This window comes from Eucyclogobius newberryi, unplaced genomic scaffold, assembly GCF_026437365.1.
Source record: "Eucyclogobius newberryi isolate DKJ021-1_F unplaced genomic scaffold, fEucNew1.0.hap1 SCAF_4, whole genome shotgun sequence".
In the NCBI taxonomy this organism is placed as follows: domain Eukaryota; kingdom Metazoa; phylum Chordata; class Actinopteri; order Gobiiformes; family Gobiidae; genus Eucyclogobius; species Eucyclogobius newberryi.
This window is the reverse complement of record NW_027316056.1, coordinates 5,863,366-5,888,266: the sequence shown is the minus strand read 5'-3', so window position 1 is coordinate 5,888,266 and position 24,901 is coordinate 5,863,366. Positions and strand designations below refer to the sequence as shown.

General features: G+C 44.0%; 1 protein-coding gene across 1 annotated transcript in view; it reads right to left on the bottom strand.

Annotated features, from left to right (window-relative positions):
* Positions 1-24,901, bottom strand: part of LOC140377342 (voltage-dependent T-type calcium channel subunit alpha-1I-like) — a 302,547-nt gene that overhangs the window by 161,107 nt on the left and 116,539 nt on the right. The window contains exons 7-8 of the mRNA XM_072462718.1: positions 11,159-11,495; positions 9,811-10,088 (exon numbers count right to left, since the gene is read on the bottom strand). Of these exons, the coding sequence (XP_072318819.1) occupies positions 9,811-10,088; positions 11,159-11,495 (615 nt within the window). The remainder of the gene's footprint in view (positions 1-9,810; positions 10,089-11,158; positions 11,496-24,901) is intronic.

Below are 24,901 nucleotides of genomic sequence, written 5' to 3'. Positions count from 1 at the left end.
CTGTGTGTTAGCGATGTGTGATCTCTGCTTGTTAGCGGTGTGCGTTCTCTATATGTGTTTGCGGTATGTGATCTCTGTGTGTTTGCGGTGTGTGATCTCTGTGTTTGTTAGCGGTGTGTGATCTCTGTGTGTTAGCGGTGTGTGATCTCTGTGTGTTAGCGGTGTGTGATCTCTGTGTGTTAGCGCTGTGATCTCTGTGTGTTAGCGGTGTGTGTTCTCTGTATGTTAGCGGTGTGTTCTCTGTGTGTGTTAGCGGTGTGTGTTCTCTGTGTGTTTGCGGTGTGTGATCTGTGTGTGTGTTAGCGGTGTGTGAGCTCTGTGTGTTAGCGGTGTGTGAGATCTGTGTGTTAGCGCTGTGAACTCTGTTTGTTAGCGGTGTTTGATCTCTGTGTGTTAGCGGTGTGTGTTCTCTGTGTGTGTTAGCGGTGTGATCTCTGTGTGTTAGCGGTGTGTGATCTCTGTGTGTTGTCTGTGTGTTAGCAGTGTGTGATCTCTGTGTGTTAGCGGTGTGTGATCTCTGTGTGTTAGCGGTGTGTGATCTCTGTGTGTTAGCGGTGTGTGAGTGTGTGTTCTCTGTGTGTGTTAGCGGTGTGTGTTCTCTGTGTGTTTTAGCGGTGTGTGTTAGCGGTGTGATCTCTGTGTGTTAGCGATGTGTGATCTCTGTGTGTGTTAGCGGTGTGATCTCTGTGTGTTAGCGATGTGTTATCTCTGCTTGTTAGCGGTGTGCGTTCTCTATATGTGTTTGCGGTATGTGATCTCTGTGTGTTTGCGGTGTGTGATCTCTGTGTGTGTTAGCGGTGTGTGATCTCTGTGTGTTAGCGGTGTGTGATCTCTGTGTGTTAGCGGTGTGTAATCTCTGTGTGTTAGCCTTGTGATCTCTGTGTGTTAGCGTTGTGTGTTCTCTGTATGTTAGCGGTGTGTTCTCTGTGTGTGTTAGCGGTGTGTGTTCTCTGTGTGTTTGCGGTGTGTGATCTGTGTGTGTGTTAGCGGTGTGTGAGCTCTGTGTGTTAGCGGTGTGTGATTGCTGTGTGTGTTAGCGGTGTGTGATCTCTGTGTGTTTGCGGTGTGTGATCTCTGTGTTTGTTAGCGGTGTGTGATCTCTGTGTGTTAGCGGTGTGTGATCTCTGTGTGTTAGCGGTGTGTAATCTCTGTGTGTTAGCGCTGTGATCTCTGTGTGTTAGCGTTGTGTGTTCTCTGTATGTTAGCGGTGTGTTCTCTGTGTGTGTTAGCGGTGTGTGTTCTCTGTGTGTTTGCGGTGTGTGATCTGTGTGTGTGTTAGCGGTGTGTGAGCTCTGTGTGTTAGCGGTGTGTGATTGCTGTGTGTGTTAGCGGTGTGTGTTAGCGGTGTGATCTCTGTGTGTTAGCGATGTGTGTTCTCTGTGTGTGTTAGCGTTGTGTGATCTCTGTGTGTTTTAGCGCTGTGATCTCTGTGAGTTAGCGGTGTGTGTTCTCTGTGTGTTAGCGGTGTGTTCTCTGTGTGTGTTAGCGGTGTGTGTTCTCTGTGTGTTTGCGGTGTGTGATCTCTGTGTGTTTTAGCGGTTAGTGTTCTCTGTGTGTTAGCGGTGTGTGTTCTCTGTGTGTGTTAGCGGTGTGATCTCTGTGTGTTAGCGGTGTGTGTTCTCTGTGTGTTAGCGGTGTGATCTCTGTGTGTTAGCGGTGTGTGTTCTCTGTGTGTGTTAGCGGTGTGATCTCTGTGTGTTAGCGGTGTGTGATCTCTGTGTGTTCTCTGTGTGTTCTCTGTGTGTTAGCGGTGTGTGATCTCTGTGTGTTAGCGGTGTGTGATCTCTGTGTGTTAGCGGTGTGTGATCTCTGTGTGTTAGCGGTGTGTGATCTCTGTGTGTTAGCGGTGTGTGTTCTCTGTGTGTGTTAGCGGTGTGTGTTCTCTGTGTGTGTTAGCGGTGTGTGTTAGCGGTGTGATCTCTGTGTGTTAGCGATGTGTGATCTCTGTGTGTGTTAGCGGTGTGATCTCTGTGTGTTAGCGATGTGTGATCTCTGCTTGTTAGCGGTGTGCGTTCTCTATGTGTGTTTGCGGTATGTGATCTCTGTGTGTTTGCGGTGTGTGATCTCTGTGTGTGTTAGCGGTGTGTGTTCTCTGTGTGTGTTAGCGGTGTGTGATCTCTGTGTGTTAGCGGTGTGTGATCTCTGTGTGTTAGCGGTGTGTGATCTCTGTGTGTTAGCGGTGTGTGTTAGCGGTGTGATCTCTGTGTGTTAGCGATGTGTGATCTCTGTGTGTTAGCGGTGTGTGTTAGCGGTGTGTGTTAGCGGTGTGTGTTAGCGGTGTGTGTTAGCGGTGTGTGTTAGCGGTGTGATCTCTGTGTGTTAGCGATGTGTGATCTCTGTGTGTGTTAGCGGTGTGATCTCTGTGTGTTAGCGATGTGTGATCTCTGCTTGTTAGCGGTGTGCGTTCTCTATATGTGTTTGCGGTATGTGATCTCTGTGTGTTAGCGGTGTGTGATCTCTGTGTGTGTTAGCGGTGTGTGATCTCTGTGTGTTAGCGGTGTGTGATCTCTGTGTGTTAGCGGTGTGTGATCTCTGTGTGTTAGCGCTGTGATCTCTGTATGTTAGCGGTGTGTTCTCTGTGTGTGTTAGCGGTGTGTGTTCTCTGTGTGTTTGCGGTGTGTGATCTGTGTGTGTGTTAGCGGTTTGTGAGCTCTGTGTGTTAGCGGTGTGTGAGCTCTGTGTGTTAGCGCTGTGAGCTCTGTGTGTTAGCGGTGTGTGATCTCTGTGTGTTAGCGCTGTGAGCTCTGTGTGTTAGCGGTGTGTGATCTCTGTGTGTTAGCGCTGTGAGCTCTGTGTGTGTTAGCGGTGTGTGATCTCTGTGTGTTAGCGCTGTGAGCTCTGTGTGTTAGCGGTGTGTGATCTCTGTGTGTTAGCGCTGTGAGCTCTGTGTGTGTTAGCGGTGTGTGATCTCTGTGTGTTAGTGCTGTGAGCTCTGTGTGTTAGCGCTGTGAGCTCTGTGTGTTAGCGCTGTGAGCTCTGTGTGTTAGCGGTGTGATCTCTGTGTGTTCTCTGTGTGTTAGCGGTGTGTGTTATCTGTGTGTTAGCGGTGTGATCTCTGTGTGTTAGCGGTGTGTGTTCTCTGTGTGTGTTAGCGGTGTGATCTCTGTGTGTTAGCGGTGTGTGATCTCTGTGTGTTCTCTGTGTGTGTTCTCTGTGTGTTAGCGGTGTGTGATCTCTGTGTGTTAGCGGTGTGTGATCTCTGTGTGTTAGCGGTGTGTGATCTCTGTGTGTTAGCGGTGTGTGATCTCTGTGTGTTAGCGGTGTGTGATCTCTGTGTGTTAGCGGTGTGTGATCTCTGTGTGTTAGCGGTGTGTGATCTCTGTGTGTTAGCCGTGTGTGATCTCTGTGTGTTAGCGGTGTGTGATCTCTGTGTGTTAGCGGTGTGTGATCTCTGTGTGTTAGCGGTGTGTGATCTCTGTGTGTTAGCGGTGTGTGTTAGCGGTGTGATCTCTGTGTGTTAGCGGTGTGATCTCTGTGTGTTAGCGGTGTGATCTCTGTGTGTTAGCGGTGTGTGTTAGCGGTGTGATCTCTGTGTGTTAGCGGTGTGATCTCTGTGTGTTAGCGGTGTGTGTTAGCGGTGTGATCTCTGTGTGTTAGCGGTGTGATCTCTGTGTGTTAGCGGTGTGTGTTAGCGGTGTGATCTCTGTGTGTTAGCGGTGTGATCTCTGTGTGTTTGCGGTATGTGATCTCTGTGTGTTAGCGGTGTGTGATCTCTGTGTGTTAGCGGTGTGTGATCTCTGTGTGTTAGCGCTGTGATCTCTGTTTGTTAGCGGTGTGTGTTCTCTGTATGTTAGCGGTGTGTTCTCTGTGTGTGTTAGCGGTGTGTGTTCTCTGTGTGTTTGCGGTGTGTGATCTGTGTGTGTGTTAGCGGTGTGTGAGCTCTGTGTGTTAGCGGTGTGTGATCGCTGTGTGTGTTAGCGGTGTGTGATCTCTGTGTGTGTTAGTGGTGTGTGTTCTCTGTGTGTGTTAGCGGTGTGTGATCTCTGTGTGTGTTAGCGGTGTGTGATCTCTGTGTGTGTTAGCGGTGTGTGTTCTCTATGTGTGTTAGCGGTGTGTGATCTCTTTGTGTGTTAGCGGTGTGTGTTCTCTGTGTGTGTTAGCGTTGTGTGATATCTGTGTGTGTTAGCGCTGTGATCTCTGTGAGTTAGCGGTGTGTGTTCTCTGTGTGTTAGCGGTGTGTTCTCTGTGTGTGTTGGCGGTGTGTGTTCTCTTTGTGTTTGCGGTGTGTGATCTCTGTGTGTTTTAGCGGTGTGTGTTCTCTGTGTGTAAGCGGTGTGTGTTCTCTGTGTGTGTTAGCGGTGTGATCTCTGTGTGTTAGCGGTGTGTCTTCTCTGTGTGTTAGCGGTGTGATCTCTGTGTGTTAGCGGTTTGTGTTCTCTGTGTGTGTTAGCGGTGTGATCTCTGTGTGTTAGCGGTGTGTGTTCTCTGTGTGTGTTCTCTGTGTGTTAGCGGTGTGTGATCTCTGTGTGTTAGCGATGTGTGAACTCTGTGTGTTAGCGGTGTGTGATCTCTGTGTGTTAGCGGTGTGTGATCTCTGTGTGTTAGCGGAGTGTGATCTCTGTGTGTTAGCGGTGTGTGTTCTCTGTGTGTGTTAGCGGTGTGTGTTCTCTGTGTGTGTTAGCGGTGTGTGTTAGCGGTGTGATCTCTGTGTGTTAGCGATGTGTGATCTCTGTGTGTGTTAGCGGTGTGATCTCTGTGTGTTAGCGATGTGTGATCTCTGCTTGTTAGCGGTGTGCGTTCTCTATGTGTGTTTGCGGTATGTGATCTCTGTGTGTTTGCGGTGTGTGATCTCTGTGTCTGTTAGCGGTGTGTGATCTCTGTGTGTTAGCGGTGTGTGATCTCTGTGTGTTAGCGGTGTGTGATCTCTGTGTGTTAGCGCTGTGATCACTGTGTGTTAGCGGTGTGTGTTTTCTGTATGTTAGCGGTGTGTTCTCTGTGTGTGTTAGCGGTGTGTGTTCTCTGTGTGTTTGCGGTGTGTGATCTGTGTGTGTGTTAGCGGTGTGTGAGCTCTGTGTGTTAGCGGTGTGTGATCTCTGTGTGTGTTAGCGGTGTGTGATCTCTGTGTGTGTTAGCGGTGTGTATTCTCTGTGTGTGTTAGCGGTGTGTGATCTCTGTGTGTGTTAGCGGTGTGTGATCTCTCTGTGTGTTAGCGGTGTGTGTTCTCTATGTGTGTTAGCGGTGTGTGATCTCTTTGTGTGTTAGCGGTGTGTGTTCTCTGTATGTTAGCGGTGTGTTCTCTGTGTGTGTTAGCGGTGTGTGATCTCTTTGTGTGTTAGCGATGTGTGATCTCTGTGTGTTAGCGGTGTGTGATCTCTGTGTGTTAGCGGTGTGTGTTCTCTGTGTGTTTGCGGTGTGTGAGCTCTGTGTGTTAGCGGTGTGTGATCTCTGTGTGTGTTAGCGGTTTGTGATCTCTGTGTGTGTTAGCGGTGTGTGTTCTCTGTGTGTGTTAGCGGTGTGTGATCTCTGTTTGTGTTAGCGGTGTGTGATCTCTCTGTGTGTTAGCGGTGTGTGTTCTCTATGTGTGTTAGCGGTGTGTGATCTCTTTGTGTGTTAGCGGTGTGTGTTCTCTGTGTGTGTTAGCGTTGTGTGATCTCTGTGTGTGCTAGCGGTGTGTGATCTCTGTGTGTGTTAGCGGTGTGTGATCTCTGTGTGTGTTAGCGGTGTGTGAACTCTGTGTGTGTTTGCGGTGTGTGATCTCTGTGTGTGTGTTAGCGGTGTGTGTTCTCTGTGTGTGTTAGCGTTGTGTGATCTCTGTGTGTGCTAGCGGTGTGTGATCTCTGTGTGTGTTAGCGGTGTGTGATCTCTGTTTGTGTTAGCGGTGTGTGATCTCTGTGTGTGTTAGCGGTGTGTGTTCTCTATGTGTGTTAGCGGTGTGTGATCTCTGTGTGTGCTAGCGGTGTGTGATCTCTGTGTGTGTTAGCGGTGTGTGATCTCTGTGTGTGTTAGCGGTGTGTGATCTCTGTGTGTGTTTGCGGTGTGTGATCTCTGTGTGTGCTAGCGGTGTGTGATCTCTGTGTGTGTTAGCGGTGTGTGATCTCTGTGTGTGTTTGCGGTGTGTGATCTCTGTTTGTGTTAGCGGTGTGTGATCTCTGTGTGTGTTAGCGGTGTGTGATCTCTGTGTGTGTTAGCGGAGTGTGATCTCTGTGTGTGTTAGCGGTGTGTGATCTCTGTGTGTGTTTGCGGTGTGTGATCTCTGTCTCTGTGTGTGTTAGCGGTGTGTGTTAGCAGTGTGCGCGCGTAGACGGACGAGTATTGCACACTGTAGGAGTAAAGGCAGAATTTGATGATGGTTTACTGTTTTTGAAAGAAAAATTAAAATAAAATTCCACAAACGTTGAGCATCATCATTCTTAGTTTGGGATTGGCTCAACAAACCGGCATTATTCATTTTATGGTTTATAGTCCGTTCAACTGACAACAATCACGGTTTTGGAATTGAATAATGGACCACATTATTAGGCTGTTGTGAAAAAAAAAATAAAAATATTTTACTTTTTTTGAACCGATGATTCTGAAAGAGAAGGGGTTGAACTTTGTGCCGTTTTTTTGTTTCATGAGGATAGTTTCAGTAATTACAAAGATATGAACATAAATCACTGCAATCTGACAGTTAAACAGCAAATTCCCTCAAGTCTGACTCAGCTCAATTTTTAATTATTCACTTAATTCCGGAAGGTGCCCCGGGCGCCGCATCCGTTGTAATCCTTCTTCCGGTTGTATTTTACACAGAGCTGCCGATCTCAATAACAAATAAGTTCTACACAGACACAAAGTCGCCCAGAGAAACAGGGTCGACTGGTCACTTGAACATGAACATTGTACACAAATGAATCTACTTTACATCATATTTTAGTGGTGAGACTTAACTTTCCCGCTTGACTTGAAGTGCCAATAGAGTTGAAGTGCTTCTCTGTGGTGGAGTTAAACATCTCTCTCTTGCAAGTGTTCATTACATCTTCTGTCACTTCTCATCAGAAAACTGTATTCTGAACGCCTTTTAGAATGCTTTTTTTTTTGGAACGTTTGTTTTATTGTTTGTTCTGCATTTGTTCTTAAGAGAAATCACAAACACCGATTTTCAGTGAAGTTTGAATCCAAAATGATCAAACACTACAATGTTTTCCTCTGATTTTAGAAAAGTCATTATTTTCTGAACACCAGCTAAAGAAAGACTATAACTAAACCTGAACACAGCTACTCTAAATTAGTATTCTGAATATGCATTTTTGGCACATTTTGTTCAGTAACTCTTTAGGATTAAACCTCCTCGCACCACAACGACACAACGACGCGGCAACGCGACGACACAACGACTTCTTCGCTTAAAGGTTGAATGGACGATTTTTTTGACACAAATCTGAGTCTTATTTCCTTGTGGCTTGGACGGCCGATTAGTCCTGCCACGTATCATTCATAAAACTCACAAACCGCTCACCTGCAGCCGCGGGCAGCTCGTCCCCACGAGCAGCACGTTTCGGCGCGTCTAAGCGCATTGATCTATCATAATATAGTTCCCTCAGTGTACGGGACAAAATTAAGACGGAGAAAGACAGTTCGAGCTGACTCATAAGAAGACGTAAATCTATGGGAGACGAGAGATGCGATGCGATCTTTCGCGCTGATAAACAAACGCACGTGTGTGATGTATCAGTCCACACGGGGGAGTGGCATGAACACTTCCGCCTGCGTTCTCAAATCACCGAAAAATCGTCCATTGAGCCTTTAATTACATTTTTGTCATGCAATAATGTAAAATCAGTTTTGCCTCAGTACAGATATATTTTGGTATTTTGGTGTGTGCAGTGGTGTGATAGCAAATCTTCACTCTGGCCTTTGAAAATTGTGAAAAACACCTAAAATAGAGAATAGGAATGTGAAGAATGCATTTGGAATGCAGCAAACTGAACTAGTTCTGTTTTTCTCATTTTTAAGACAGCGCCTCTAACCGGTGACAATTTATAAAGCGGTACCTGCTCGTATCTGTGACCGAGTTGATAAAGTAGTACCTGTGACAGAGTTGATAAAGTAGTACCTGTGACAGAGTTGATAAAGTAGTACCTGTGACAGAGTTGATAAAGTAGTACCTGTGACAGAGTTGATAAAGTAGTACCTGTGACAGAGTTGATAAAGTAGTACCTGTGACAGAGTTGATAAAGTAGTACCTGCTGATACCTGTGACAGAGTTGATAAAGTAGTACCTGTGACAGAGTTGATAAAGTAATACCTGTGACAGAGTTGATAAAGTAGTACCTGTGACAGAGTTGATAAAATAGTACCTGTGACAGAGTTGATAAAGTAGTACCTGTGACAGAGTTGATAAAGTAGTACCTGTGACAGAGTTGATAAAGTAGTACCTGTGACAGAGTTGATAAAGTAGTACCTGTGACAGAGTTGATAAAGTAGTACCTGTGACAGAGTTGATAAAGTAGTACCTGTGACAGAGTTGATAAAGTAGTACCTGTGACAGAGTTGATAAAATAGTACCTGTGACAGAGTTGATAAAGTAGTACCTGTGACAGAGTTGATAAAGTAGTACCTGTGACAGAGTTGATAAAATAGTACCTGTGACAGAGTTGATAAAGTAGTACCTGTGACAGAGTTGATAAAATAGTACCTGTGACAGAGTTGATAAAGTAGTACCTGTGACAGAGTTGATAAAGTAGTACCTGTGACAGAGTTGATAAAGTAGTACCTGTGACAGAGTTGATAAAGTAGTACCTGTGACAGAGTTGATAAAGTAGTACCTGTGACAGAGTTGATAAAGTAGTACCTGTGACAGAGTTGATAAAGTAGTACCTGTGACAGAGTTGATAAAGTAGTACCTGTGACAGAGTTGATAAAGTAGTACCTGTGACAGAGTTGATAAAGTAGTACCTGTGACAGAGTTGATAAAGTAGTACCTGTGACAGAGTTGATAAAGTAGTACCTGTGACAGAGTTGATAAAGTAGTACCTGTGACAGAGTTGATAAAGTAGTACCTGTGACAGAGTTGATAAAGTAGTACCTGTGACAGAGTTGATAAAGTAGTACCTGTGACAGAGTTGATAAAGTAGTACCTGTGACAGAGTTGATAAAGTAGTACCTGTGACAGAGTTGATAAAGTAGTACCTGTGACAGAGTTGATAAAGTAGTACCTGTGACAGAGTTGATAAAGTAGTACCTGTGACAGAGTTGATAAAGTAGTACCTGTGACAGAGTTGATAAAGTAGTACCTGTGACAGAGTTGATAAAGTAGTACCTGTGACAGAGTTGATAAAGTAGTACCTGTGACAGAGTTGATAAAGTAGTACCTGTGACAGAGTTGATAAAGTAGTACCTGTGACAGAGTTGATAAAGTAGTACCTGTGACAGAGTTGATAAAGTAGTACCTGTGACAGAGTTGATAAAGTAGTACCTGTGACAGAGTTGATAAAGTAGTACCTGTGACAGAGTTGATAAAGTAGTACCTGTGACAGAGTTGATAAAGTAGTACCTGTGACAGAGTTGATAAAGTAGTACCTGTGACAGAGTTGATAAAGTAGTACCTGTGACAGAGTTGATAAAGTAGTACCTGTGACAGAGTTGATAAAGTAGTACCTGTGACAGAGTTGATAAAGTAGTACCTGTGACAGAGTTGATAAAGTAGTACCTGTGACAGAGTTGATAAAGTAGTACCTGTGACAGAGTTGATAAAGTAGTACCTGTGACAGAGTTGATAAAGTAGTACCTGTGACAGAGTTGATAAAGTAGTACCTGTGACAGAGTTGATAAAGTAGTACCTGTGACAGAGTTGATAAAGTAGTACCTGTGACAGAGTTGATAAAGTAGTACCTGTTGGTGGTGCTCGATGCCCATACTGATGGTGTTGATGAGAATCGCGATCATGATCCCTCGGTTGAAGTACTTGCTCTCGACGATGGCCCACAGCTTCATCCTGGTGTCGAACCACAGATTGATACCACACTTCCCACGATGCCGCGCTCCGTCTGACTTCTCCCCCTCTTTCTCCTCCGCCTTTGGCCCCGCCCCATCGCATAGGGCCTTGGAGCACTGAGCGCAGGGGTCCGACTCAGAGGTCTCTGTTTTTGAGTGGTGTGGACACGGCAGAGCTGGAGCGTGGAAACAGGAAACAGGACTTTCAATAAGCTGTTTTCCTTTAATGATCTGCACGAGACGTTTTGGGTGGTTGGGTCGAACACACTGAGAAAAGTGTCCGACACTAAAGATCTGACACTGTAAACCTATTCATAGCTCATATTATGATACATATTATGCAAGCAGCAAGCTGCAAGTGGATGTCACTGACAACATGTTAAAGCCACAAAAATGAGGAGAATAAATAAGCTACAGATTAAGGTTAGCTTTATTAACCTGGCTCTTGTCAGACTGATCTGTGTCTCACTCTGAGTCCTTCACATGAATCCATCTGGGAAGTCTCTCGCTGAAAGCTTTCAGGACATTAAAAAATACTTAATGCTGATTGGTCGAAGCGTCACAAGAGCAGAAGAAGCAGAACAATCTAAATTGTGTTCAATCCAGAGTTCAGAAAAGCACAGTTCTCTTTCTCATCCACAAAAGTACAAAGTGCCATTGTGTCCATGTTCCTCCTCAAATGGGATAAAGTACGGCCGTCAGCGCCGCCATATTGTTTTAGTTCAAGTTTTTTTGACTTCTGCCCAAACCACAATGCTGCTCTGTGATTGGTTCTAGTCCCACCTGTGGCCCTAAATGCCATGTGATTGGTCCAGACACTTACGCACTTGTCTGTGCGTCATGTAGCTGAAGGTGTTACTTTAGCATACACCTCTTCACCATGTTCTCTAATCTGTTATTATTTTAGATTGCATTTCAAGATGTTCTTGGTCTTGGATTTTATCAAATAAATTTCGCCCCAAAATGCGACTTATACTCCAGTGCGACTTGTATATGTTTTTTTCTTCTCTATTATGCATTTTTGGCTGGTGCGACTTATAATCTGGAAAATACGGTGAGTCTATTGCACTGGGCATTTTTTCATCAGGTTCGGTGAAAGCGGAATGTCGGGGCAATGGTGTCTTGAATAAAGATGACTCAAACATGCGTGAATCACTGTAAATACAACTTTGGGAGCGTAAATGAGAATAGACGTATGACGTAGCTCAAAGCTCTTAAAATCTGTCTCCTCCGAACATAATCTCACCGTGTCTGTTCTTGGGTCTCTTCTCTCTGCCTCCTCTCCCGTTCACCCTCCTCTCCCTGGGCTCCTCCGATCGTCCTCTGCCGACGCCTCGGAAGCCTCGCGGTTTGCCCCTCAGGGTGTAGACGAAGTTGACCGTTTGCCTCCTGAGCTTCCGGAGCATGTGGCACAGGAGCTGGAAGAGTTCCTCGTAGCAGTCGCCCGGCTCCGAGGCCAGCGTGGACATGGACGAGCACTGCGCCCTCTGCTCCTGCATCAGCTGGTGCTCGCGCTGCTTGGTCTCCGAAAACTGCGTGGCGATGACGACCAGGCACAGGTTGATCATGAAGAACGAGCCCACCTGAGAAGACGGAGGAGAGAAGTGATGAAACACTTGCAATATTGGGTTTTTTACTGGGCGGAACTGTGTAAAAATGAACCAGTGCGTACATTCTTTGAAGAGACTATGGGGTTCAGAGTGAGATAAGTGAGATAATTTATCTATACACGCAGGGAGATTTGGTTTGCAGTCGGAGTTTGTTTCCACACACCACATACACAAAAAAGTAATGCTTCTTTTTTATGAAGCCTGCATAGAGAGTGCTTTGGCTCTCTGTTACATGCTGCAGGAAACGAAAAGGAGACGGTCGTGAAGCACGGTCAGAAAATGTCCGGAAAATGCTGCTGCTCTGGTGATGCGTGAACTTTAGAGGCCCCACCCCACCTCACAGACAGTAGATGAACCACCCTCTCTCCTCCTAAGTGGTTCTGGCTCCACAGTCTATCTGCCAATGCAAGTGTGTCAGTCCTAAACCATATGAACGTTCCAACAATCTCTCAACAATCTTTCTTCTAAACCGTAACAAACTGAATTTGCAGTAGTGCGTGTATTAATCGTTGGAGATGCGGATTCATTGATGGATACTTGGTCTTGTGAAGGTCTTTTGACGGTTTTGCGTGTCTTTGTGCTGAGAGCCGAGAAAATAACACACACAAACAAATATTGAACTGTTATATAGGGCAACTGATGAATTGGTCTTTCTACGAAGAATGAAGAACAGTATTTTCAAGTTGCCAATGAGCAGCTTGAGGCTTTTTATTTGAGCTCTACAGGCAATCCCGGGTCAGCAAATCATGTGTCTAATGTGTGACAAATATTGATAAGCCTCACTTTAAAAACACTGAGGACTTTCTGGATTACCATTTGTAGGCGTTTTAGTTTAAGGGCTTTAGGCTACTTTAGAGTCATATAGACAAATGCATTTCAATTTCAATTCAATGTTATGCATGTGCTGTCTTAGTCCTGGAACAATCGCTTCGTCCTCGTTTTGTGCTGTTTTAGTTCTGGATTGTGGAGATGGTGTTTCCATGGACTTAATTCCACTTGAGAAGCTGCTGCACCAACAGAGAATGGAAACGGTAATTAGAGTCTTTATCACAACGAGACAGAACGAAAAGCACTGCAACTTTAATGTTCCATAAAAACTCAAGGTGCAAAACAACTGAAGTCTTTACCAAAGTGTGGTGTCGTTTCACTCATGGTAAGTGCAGCAGTCATTTGAATCGCTCTAGTCTCTGGTGCACTGGAGAGTAAAGTGCTTTTAACATATGGACTCTGAGTCTGGGCCCCTCGTCTCCTCAGGCCAAATCGTGATCGGATCCGAATACAAACATGAGTGGAATGATCATATCATTATTCAGTGCTTCTCTGTTTTAGGTCTTTGCACAAAAAAGACACTTTTCCACACTCACTTCTCCTATTGGTCAGCCTGTCATGTTCTGAGTGATTGACAGGTGGAATCAACCAATCACAGTGAAGTGTGAACTCTCAGAAACAGAAAATGTCTTTCTTTAGCTCTAAAGGTATTCCAACTAACCGCTGAGGAGTCTAAAGAAGTCTAAAGAATAAAGTCTGGCAGTAATGTAATACTTGGATACCAGCCGCCATAGAAGAAGAAGAACAACAACAACAATATGAATGAACCAAGTAAATTGGGATAAAAACTAAATTGCTTCACAAACTGAAAAACCAGGGCTGTTTGGTGACCACACATGAGTTTTGTTTGGCACCACAAACCCAACATTAATTATTGTTACCGGTGATATAAAACAGCCACCATTTGTCTGCTCTGTCATAATGACATCATTTATTTGACTGCCTCATTAAAAAGAGAGGGATGGATGGATAGATGATCTTATATCAGTTTCAGGCTTTGTGTGCAGCTGTTAAACACGTCAATCCGAGAATAGTCTATCCTCCTTATTCCGGAAGTTGCCTTGGGCACTGCCAGCCGCTGTAATTCCACTTTATGTTCTGTCAGTCTAACAGTGAGAGGTTCAGAGGAGAAGCGTTCATCTCTTTAAGCAAAACAAGAGCTACAGCTGAGCTAAATATGTCTCCTAAAGGTAAGACTGAATTGTATTATGTGTTGTTGCTCCCTGAGGATTTAGGATTAAGGAAAGAGTTTTTATTGAAGCGTATAATCACACAGCAGTGTCCTTTGTCATGGCCAATATTATTCTGACATGTGACTAAAGCTGTATCATCTGCAGATTATTCAGATAAACTTTAAATTACATTGCATTAAATTTGCAAAACTAATTCATACATTTTATGATTGTTGACAACATACAATGAAGAGTATTGCCACTTCGTTTTGTCCACTTAAAGCACTACATCATCATGACATAAACAAAAACTCCAGCTCCACATCTTTGGTCTTCCTGCATGTCAAGAGTGACTGTTCCTGGACAAATGTCATCAAAATAAACATGAATGAAGAATCTAAAAAACAATAGTGCAGCCTCCACAAGGCAAACACAATCTGCACCATCTCTATCAAACAGCCTACGGTGGCCCTGCAGGGACATTGTAAGTGACAGCTGAAAGTGAATAAATAAAATATTTCATTTTCATGACAAAACCTGGTTCATTGACATGTATGACATTTCCCAGAGTGGTTTGAACTTCAGGCACAGAAACATATTATTATCTCGGCTGCAGGCCCATGTTTTTTAAATATGTGCTCCAAACCTTTTCACCAGTTCCAAATCAACAACTTTCACCTCACAGTTCTGAAATCCAGGCATCGCAGCTGAGAGAGAAAAGAGCCGTTTGGGCCTGGAGTGATGTGAAAACTGCAGAGGCAAATGTGCACTTTTTCACCTTTTCATTTGACTTTTCTGTAGAATCTTATCTTTTTTAAATCAGGTCCGAGCAGCAGCGGGAGTCCAAGTCCAAACCTTTGGACAAACTGTGTGAGAATGTTTCTTTGCCTTTGAAAACTCGACTGAACGATGGAAGAAATACCGATTTTATTCAGCAAAACTTAAAGTACTTTGGCGACAGAGATGTAAGATGAGACATGTAACCTTTGTGGTGGAGCGTTATTGCTTTGTTCAACAGTGTGAAGTGAATTGTCCTTTTGTTTTCTATATAGTTATGATCCATGACACCCGGGATCATTATTTTATAATTCAAAGAGCTTAAATTGCAATACTAAAACAACCAAGTATACTGACTTCCTTTCCTATTACGTTTACAACACACAACAAAGCACCGCTCTGTCGGACCATGACCCGACTGTGGAGAGTAAAGATGACCAGAGAGGGCACATTGTTAATATGTGACTGGCCACCCTGAAGTCGGATCCGACCGAACTGAGATAAAGAGCATTTAAGTGTAAATGGTAAATGGTCACATTTATATAGCGCTTTTCTACCGTCAAGGTACTCAAAGCGCTTTTACATCAAGGAACCAGTCACCCATTCACACACACATTCACACCCCAGATATACGCAGACACTGGGGGGCAAGTTGGGTTAAGTGTCTTCCCAAGGACACAACGGCAGTATTCACATGAGGTAGCTGCGATCGCACCGCCAACCTGCGGTGGATCTGACCGCTCTGACCGAGCAAGGAGTCAAACCACTGACCTTTGGATCAGAAGACGAGCACTCTACCACTGAGCTACTGCCACCCTAAAGTGTGCCAAGATAGAAGCTGAATCCTCCTGATTAAGAAAAGTAAGTCCAGCACAATGGGCTTGTATTGAAGGTTGGGGAAAACTGGGATTTTCTGAGCAATGACAAAAATATAGTCAAGGAAGCTATTTTTGTTAAAAAAAGAAAGACCTTCTTTAAACAGAAATGGAGGGCTTAGGTTTCATCTTCCTGTTATTTATAATGGGATTCTGAACCCCTGGAAAGGTAAAGGACATTCAGATGCTAATCAGGTACTCAGGGTGGTTGAGCCAGGGTCTCACAAAGACAAAGAGGATTCTAATAGCCCATTAAAATTCTGAATAGGCTCGGTAGATACAAGGGGGAGTTTCTGTTGAAACAAACAACTCTTGCTACTTCAGGAAGGCTCCTCCCAATGGGCGGGTCTTACCACAGAACAGTATTAATATCGGAGTTCTCGACCTAAATTCTTTTATTGACAATGACTCTTGGATGAGAGTCGAAACGTCTATTTTTTCAAACTGAGTCCAGATGACTACAACTGAAGCTTTTTCTACCTTGTCCTGAATGTTCTCTGTGGCATATGAAATCTCCACTGAGACATACAGTGGCCCCTCCAGGCCACCTCTGTGGAGAGGTGACCCTGCTCAGTGAGAATGCGGATTTAACCTTTCTTTCTTCTCCTTTCCTCCCCTCATTCTCTCACTCTCTTCTTCCCATTTCTCTTACTCAGATCAATACTGAGTGTAAAGTCTGATGACCCGATCGACCTGGAACATGAACCAAAGAACTGCACTGCACAGGTCTGGAAACAACTGCCTGTGTCATACAAGATGTGTTTTATGTGTGATTTCAACATTTCTGATTTGTGACCGCTGTAAATAAGCGAGCAAGATTAAATACAGTGTAGTTTATTGTTCCTTTGGGATGTTGAATCCATGAATTTCCTCTATCGTTCCACAACAGTCCCGAGTGTGTCATTGAGCTCCTCTCGACTTATCAAATATTTATGTCCAGCCTCGACTATAACTGTTGGATTCATGAGGTTTTCTGGTGCAAAAACTGTAAATGTTCGAACAATTGTGTGGTTAAAATGTTATAGGAAAGGACTATAAACAGGCAACAGACCTTTATAGTCAAAGAAAATGTGGCACTGAGGACCAAATCAGTTTGAATGAGGCGAGAAACAATAGTTTAAAAAATGCATCAAAGTGAAGGCAGTTTAAAGGTACCAGGAAAACAGTTCCAGAGCATAGTTCACCTTTAAGTTTACTACTGGTACAGAACATAAAAACTAATGCTACAAATTAATGAAAAAAAAAAAAGAAAAAACATTTTCTTCAATGAAATAAAATATATGAAATGTATTAACCTTATTCTGTTTGTTTTGTTCTGTTCCTTTGAGAATAGCAGATTTTATACATTTTTTAATTTCCGTCTTTCCAATTACATTATTAATGGCACTGTTCCTAATTTTTACTGTAATGTAATAAAGTCAAATTAGTTTTGTCTCAGTACAGATTTATGGTAAATGTATCTATCGCGGTGAAAATGAGACAACTGTGATTTTCTGCATCTACATATAAAGCAGGAAGTGCACTGTTAGCATGCTAATGTTAGCACAGCACAGCACAGCACAACAACAGTGTCCTCGGTGGGTGTTCCAGAGGTTAGAGAAACAAACGATGAAACAATCAAACGCTGTATAAAGAACGCTCACAAGAATGTTGCAAATGGATAACGTTCCAGAGCGTAGTTTTTTCCTTCTGTGGGAAAAAGTACAAAACCCTGTGGGAGGGAGTAGAAACCTGGAGGAGAAGCACAGTGAGGGAGAGATCTGACTCCCACGGACTGACCGGCTGAAGCGCTTCCATGAGCAGAAGGACTGTGGAGCCAGAAGCACAGAGCTAGTTCCTCTTAATCTGCCTCCTCCACCTTTCACAAGTGCTACGCTCACACTGCGGGTTCTGACGCTCAATTCAGATTTATTTCACCCAAATCTGTTTGTTTTTGAGAGGCAGTTGGCATTGCAGTGTGTCAGTGTCAGTTTTCATGTGTGAACCAGACCAACCCTGAAGTAACAGGACAGAACTGGGAGTCGTGCTGATGTCACTTATATAAATATTAGGACTGGGCAAGTTAACGCGTTATTATGACGTTAACTCATCACTTATTTAACGCGATCAATTATTTTAACGCGCGTTAACGGAGGTGGGATTCCCCTGGTCCGCACCAGTTCTAAAGCCTCGTACAAACCGCTGCGGACGAATCGCACCCGACGTAGAATTTGAGCGCGTGAACATTAGAAAGACAAACGCACCGGAAGCACGTCCGTAGAATACACTCAGCAGCAGACGTCCAGTCGTCCTGCACATGCTCAGTGGAGGAGAGTCGTCCTGCACATGCTCCTGCACATGCTCAGTGGAGGAGAGTCGTCCTGCACATGCTCCTGCACATGCTCAGTGGAGGAGAGTCGTCCTGCACATGCTCAGTGGAGGAGAGTCGTCCTGCACATGCTCAGTGGAGGAGAGTCGTCCTGCACATGCTCAGTGGAGGAGAGTCGTCCTGCACATGCTCAGTGGAGGAGAGTCGTCCTGCACATGCTCAGTGGAGGAGAGTCGTCCTGCACATGCTCAGTGGAGGAGAGTCGTCCTGCACATGCTCAGTGGAGGAGAGTCGTCCTGCACATGCTCAGTGGAGGAGAGTCGTCCTGCACATGCTCAGTGGAGGAGAGTCGTCCTGCACATGCTCAGTGGAGGAGAGTCGTCCTGCACATGCTCAGTGGAGGAGTTGTGTTGCTTTTCTCGTGGTGTAAATGGATTTTAATGTTGAACCATGGCTTTGGTTTATTAACTTTACAAAGTCAGCGGCTATAGGCGCCAGCCGAGGCAACCCGCCGGGGGCCCGCCGGGGGCCCGCGTGAGCAGGTCCCGCCGGGCGTCTTTATCAGCTGAAAACGTGAATAATCTGGTGCCTTAGCAACTGGCTTAGTGCAGAGGAGTAAAAAAACACCCAGTTTTAGGAATCTACAAACTTTTCTGGTTCTTTTCAACGCCCTGGCAGTGGCAATAAGCTTTAGTTTTGTGTTTGATGACATTGTTTAAGTTAAAATGTACACAATGTATTTATTTGTATTGAACTGGTTAAGTGTTTGTTTGCACAACTAATGTTATGGCGCTTTAGTGTCAAGTTCTAAGAATTTACAAACTGTATTGAAGTGTTTTCTTCTTCATTTGGTACTAGACTGGTTCTGCTGCTCCTAAAATGTGTTTTGAGTATCTAATGTTTAATGAGATTACAATTTTTCTGAAGTGGCCTGTTCATCTTTAATGATTGTGGCTCAGGATTTTGTGGCAAGTGAATACTTAATATTTTATTTAACTGCTACTGCATAAAAATGCTGATGCACTTTACACTTCTTTTGAATTAATTTTGAATTTTGCACATAAAAATGCAATTAATCGTGATTAATCAGGGAAATAATGCGATTAATCGCGATTAAACATTTTAATCGTGTCCCAGCCCTAATAAATATACATATATAAGTGACGGAATACATTTGTCAACACAAGCCTAGTGTCATCTTTTGTCATAAATAAGCAAAGGTTTATGTTTCATCTTTGTCACATTTTACAAAACCAATTCAGTTTAAACCCTAACTTTTTCTGCACTTTCTAATATTGCTGCTGTTGGCAGTGTTTGGAGGTTTAATCTGTTCAATTGTCATCTGTTCCAATTAAAAAACTGCACCTGATTCATTTCAGCAAAGCAGATTCAGGCTTTTCACACTGTCATGAAAACATCAGATCCAGGTAACATTTGATAATAAATAAATCTGCTTGGACCTGCAGTGTGCACTATAATCCTGCTTCCCATTCCAGCCGAGCCAAAATCCACAGCAGACACAAACTCTCAGCACAAACCTCCAAGAGAGAACAAAAGAAGACCCATTTATATTTTGAAGATCTTTTTCTTTACTATTGTTAAATAATGAGCAAACGTGAGCTTTAGGACTCTTTTAGGTACTCTTTTGTACCAAATAACCTACAAAGATATGCAGAAGAATACAGCTGTTTCAGTTTTGTATAAATGTCCAAGAATGCTGAAGATAGCTTTGTGCGACGTTAGAATGTTTACATTTCTGGAATATTGCCAACGTCTGTTAAGATTCAGTGGTGCCCTTAAAGTTAAACTTTAATTAGTTGTTCACCATGAAAATCTTTTAATTGGTTTATGAAATTAAGTTTCATAAACCAATTAATTAAATTAACATTTCTCATTTCGGACGGACGACGATGACGCGGAGTACAGAGGACTGGAGCAGGACTTTGTGGACTGGTGTCAGCAGAACCACCTCCTCATCAACGCGGGGAAGACCAAGGAGATGGTGGTGGATTTCCGCAGACGCCAACCCACTGCCCCCTCACCAGTGAACATCCAGGGACGGGACATTGAGAGAGTGGACTCATACAAGTACCTGGGTGTTCATCTGAACCACAAACTGGACTGGACTCATAACACATGTACAGGAAGAGCCAGAGTGGGCTCTACCTCCTGAGGAGACTCAGGTCTTTTGGAGTGACAGGGCCACTCCTGAAGACCTTCTACGACTCTGTGGTGGCATCAGCCCTCCTGTAGGTGTGGCCTGCTGGAGCAGCAGCATCACAGAGAGGGAGAGGAAGAGGCTGGACAAAGTCATCAAGAAGTCCAGCTCCGTCCTGGGCTGTGCTCTGGACTCGGTGCAGGAGGTGGGGGACAGGAGGGTCCTGGCTAAACCCACCTCTATGCTGGACCATGAGTGTCGCCCCCTGCAGGACACTCTCTCCGCTCTGGAGAGCAGCTTCAGTGAGAGACTGATCCACCCTCGATGTGTGAAGGAAAGGTTCCGTAGGTCTTTCCTTCCTGCTGCTGTCAGACTTTATAACAAAAACTGTTAGTACTGAACACTCGCAATACTGACCTAACCTAATACTGATGTGCAATTCTGTCATATGTGTAATTGCTGTCGTGATTCATGTGCAATTCATGTGCAATTACTGTGAAATTTATCTGTAATCCATGTGCCGTCGTGAAACATATTCATGTGCAATTACTGTCGTGATCACATGCAATGGTATTTATGTATTTATTTATTTTTATCTTTATTGTTTTTTCCCCTCCAGCCCTTGTTGGGTTTTGTCTATAGGAGTTTTTGTTTATAGGAGATCTTCTACTGAAAGTGTTTTTCAGACTTCCTATAAGTGATCTGTTCTTCTGTATCTACCTCTGTATCTACCTGCGTTGCACCAATGAAATTTCCCCATGTGGGACAATAAAGGAATATCTTATCTCATTTCAGCTGATTTCCTCCTCCACGATGCGCTGCCGTTTGTGTCCTGGACGGAAACAACGACTAATCAAAGAGCTCCACCGCCGATTACACATTCAGAAACTTCTCCTGTGAGACCAAAGTATGTCCTTCGAGGGCCGATGACGCCCTCCAGACCAAACAGACAGATCCTGCCGACAACGCCACCTTCCGCCTCTTAGACCACCACTTTTTACTTTTACTTGAGTAACGTTATTTTGATCCTGTTTTTTGGCTACTCTATCGCCTCTACCACTGTCGCCTGTTTCGAGCTGCTTCACGAGCCACATCTGATCAACGATGGACTCAGATCTGTGCACAGGATATCAATATTAATTTGTTTTTCTTCCTGCCGTGCGCCGTTGCGATTCGAGGCTGAGGGCTGTGACGAGGAGCAGACGCAGATGGAGGGACTGATGAAACCGCCAGTGAGGATCAGATCGGCTCCGTGCGCTTGTTTCACTGATCGCAGGCTCAGAGGTGAAACTGTAGCACGTCGGTGGCCATGTTGGATCCACCTGTTTGGATTTACTCGGAGGGAGATCATGTTCAGATTAAACTGATGGAATGACGAGTGCCACAGGGAAACACTGAGACTTAGCTGAGAGATGAGATAAACAAGTTCGAGATAAGACTTTGGGACTTTTTCAGATGAACGAAGATGGTGTACAAAGCAGGGCTCTGACATTAATCAAATGTAATGACAGGATTTCAACTATTACTGTATCAAAAACACATTTACAACTAATTACCTTCTGTTTAGAATGATTTGTGTGCACGGAACCTGGAACAAAGCCACTTTTCTACAGTGACTTTTGACCCAAATGATTCGATCTTTCATTACAGGTTAATTTTGACACTAGGCCTGTCTTCTTCCCTCCAAAATCAAGCTGCCCTAGTACTTTGCCTTTTTCCATTACATATGATTTCTTCCTGCAGTTTTGGTCCAGTGAACAACTCTTATCACGACTCACCCCACTCCAGATATGAGCCTGGATCCAGAAGTTCCAAGAAATACCCTTTTTCAATAAGTATAGCTTAACAAACTGACACCAAGTATGAAATATGGTACTAAACTTGTAATATCAAACATTCACTCACAGAGCAGCGGCCCTGGGGCAGATTGACAGAGATGCGGCAGCTGTTTGACGCCCAAATATCCAATCCAATCGACATGAACCACGCTAACAACTGCCATTCGAACATATTCATGAACCGGAGCCACAATGCAAGGCTCAAGAACACAATGGCAGTGTAAACTCAATCCAACCACATTCAGGTTATGGATCAATGCAGAGTTAAACGTGTTGACATATTATGCATTCGTGTGGATTTCATTCTCACCTGGGGCTGAAAATTATGTCTAAATTGGGAAACACAGGTGTGACAAACCATTTCCATTAAGTCATTCATGTGTTAGAGCACCAACATTGATTTATTTATATAGCTTTTAGGCAACGTGACAGCTATGCTAATGGAACCATGCACTTGTTGTGGACACAATTTAACCACAGAACAAATCCGGTGATGGTTTATGGACTTAAAACTTTACAACAATCCAGAGAAAATTCAAACAGTGATTTGTGAGGCTCAGCGAAGACGAGCAGATAAACAGGATTCATGAAACAAGCATGAAATTAAGCTAAATACACACAATATTACATATTTAATCATCATTTTAGCATGATTTTTGATGATCCTTTACGTAAGATGGACCAACTATGTGCACGTTTTAGGTTGATGGAGGCAAATCAGATCCACCGCCATTAGAAGAACATGTAAACGCTTCACACAACGACCCCGCCAGGGAATCAAACCTGGGACCTTCTTTCTATGAGGCACAAAGGCTAACCGCTCAACCACTGCACCACAGTTGAAGTTATTTGCAGTATTTTCAAGTATTTAACTGTCTAATCAAGTCCCATCTGCTTTTAAAACTCCATAGCCTTGTCTGTCTCCCTCTCTCCCCTTCCTCATCTCATCTTGTGCATTATTAAAATCATAATTAAAACTCCTCTCCAGCCCTCCGTCTGCGAGATCCGGAGCACAACTGAAGTCTTCACATGAGAAAACCAGCAGGGACTATTTTCTGTCTGAAAGAGCGAAGACTTCAAACTCACTGGAACAAAAGCTTTGGAACGTTCTGCCACAATCACAGTCTGGGTAATTTAGTCTTCTACTTATTGAGTGACTGCGTGGTTTTTACAGCCTCTGCTCCACATTAAAGCCATCGCGAGCATCTTTAAAGTCCACAATCCCTCAATCCAAGAAATATGTTTTGGTTGAATGAATTACAGTGCATTCGGAAATGATTCACCTTTTCATAATGTTGTTATCTTACAGCCTTATTTTAAAATGGATAAAATGCATATTAGCCTCAAAATTCTACAACCAATACTCCACAATGACAACATGAAAGAAGGTTGTTTGAATTCTTTGCAAATCCATCAAAAATAAAAATAGCACATGCAAATAAGTATTCACATCGTTTGCCATGACACTCAAAATTGAGCTCAGCTAGATGTTTTTTCCACACATCTGTCTATAGAAGGTCCCACAGTAACAGGGAAGTCAGAGCACACACCAAGACATGCAGTCTGTGGACCTCTGAGACAGGATTGTATCAGGACACAGATCTGAAGGACTCTCAGGCCATGAGAAACAAACATCTCTGGTCTGATGAGACAATATTGAACTCTTTGGCTTGAATACAAGGAGGAAACATGGCACCGCTCATCACATTTACAAAAGAATGCATCTAATTGTACTTGAAAGAGTGCGTAACGGAAAGGGCAAACATTCACGGCCACAAAAACCTGAGCAGCGCTACGCACTTCTTAAATCCCAAGCCACCTTAAATCTGTGATGAAATCCTGCATAACTTTCTGCCTTGAGCCTGCCCTAATATACATACATACATATAAAACTGTGCAAATGACATAATTAACATATTTTACATATTCATAAGGGTGAGGCCACGGACCGGACGAGAAAAGGAGGAAGAAGAGAAAATTCTCCGAGATGGAGACGCTTATCGGGAAGGTGGAGTAATCTAGACCCTCTGTCACACAATCTGAGTGTGAGGGAGGGTCTGTGGCACTGAGGGAGGGTCTGTGGCACTGAGGGAGGGTCTGTGGCACTGAGGGAGGGTCTGTGGAACTGAGGGAGGGCATCAGAGTCAGGTGAGTGTGAGGGAGGGTCTGTGACACTGAGGGAGGGTCTGTGGCACTGAGGGAGGGTCTGTGGCACTGAGGGAGGGCATCAGAGTCTGGTGAGTGTGAGGGAGGGTCTGTGACACTGAGGGAGGGCATCAGAGTCTGGTGAGTGTGAGGGAGGGTCTGTGACACTGAGGGAGGGCATCAGAGTCTGGTGAGTGTGAGGGAGGGTCTGTGACACTGAGGGAGGGCATCGTAACAGAGAAGCGATGATGTAAAACTTTCGAATACGTGACTGGTTTGTGTGCATGGAGCAAGTACGTGAAGGGTCCGTCACCCATTTGATTATTTGTACTTTCACAAACATCGTAAAACACATTTCACTGTTGATCAGAAGGAGAGTCTAAGGACAGAGGACCCTGGGACATCGTCCCTCGCCACCACAGACATTGTCTGACTTCATCGCCACCACAGACATTGTTGATTCATTTCTCCCTGTGGCCCTCAGAGGCAACTGTTGTTGTGATTTTGGGCCTTACAAAAATAAATTGATTTGATTTGATTTGATTTGATTTCCCTGAATTCACTTTTTTGTTGATGTGCATTTGATCAAACTGCTGTGTCGTTATTCCACCTGTGCCTCCTCCTCTTCCTAAACTCGAGTTTGCGTGGAAATCTGCACATTTTCATGCCAAGTACTTTTTTATAAATAACAGGCTTTATAATGAAGGGCCAGGGGCTGTTTCGGCCTCACGTGAGTAACACCAGAGCAGAGTTAGCAAACATTACTACGTGTAGATGTATTTAGCTTAGTTTGATAACACTAGCGCCAACATGAGCATACATGCTAACAACCACGTCACAGGGCAGTCAAGTCTCACGCTCTCACGCAGAACTGAAATATCTCACGCTGAAGAATAAATACGAGCCACATATTCATATTGAACACAGAGCCCTCTGTCTCTCCTCTCACGCTTCCTGACAACAAAGCTTAAATGATGAGAGGCAAACGGGCCTTTCCTGACCGTGATGAACTGAAACATCTGCTCTAATTAATCTCATGAACATTGCATAAGTGTTATTTAATGAATCAATGCTCTTAAATGGTATTTAAATCAGCAAATTATCTTACATAACGTAAAATAAAAACTATGGGGATGAAAATCTCACTCCAAGCTTTAGTGATAATTGAACAGTCCTGATGTAATAAGCCTTTGTTAAATCTAACAGCAGTGAGCCCTAGCAATTTGACAAGAAATGTTTTGTTTTAGGTCATCGACAAAGGCACAAAAAGGACGTTAG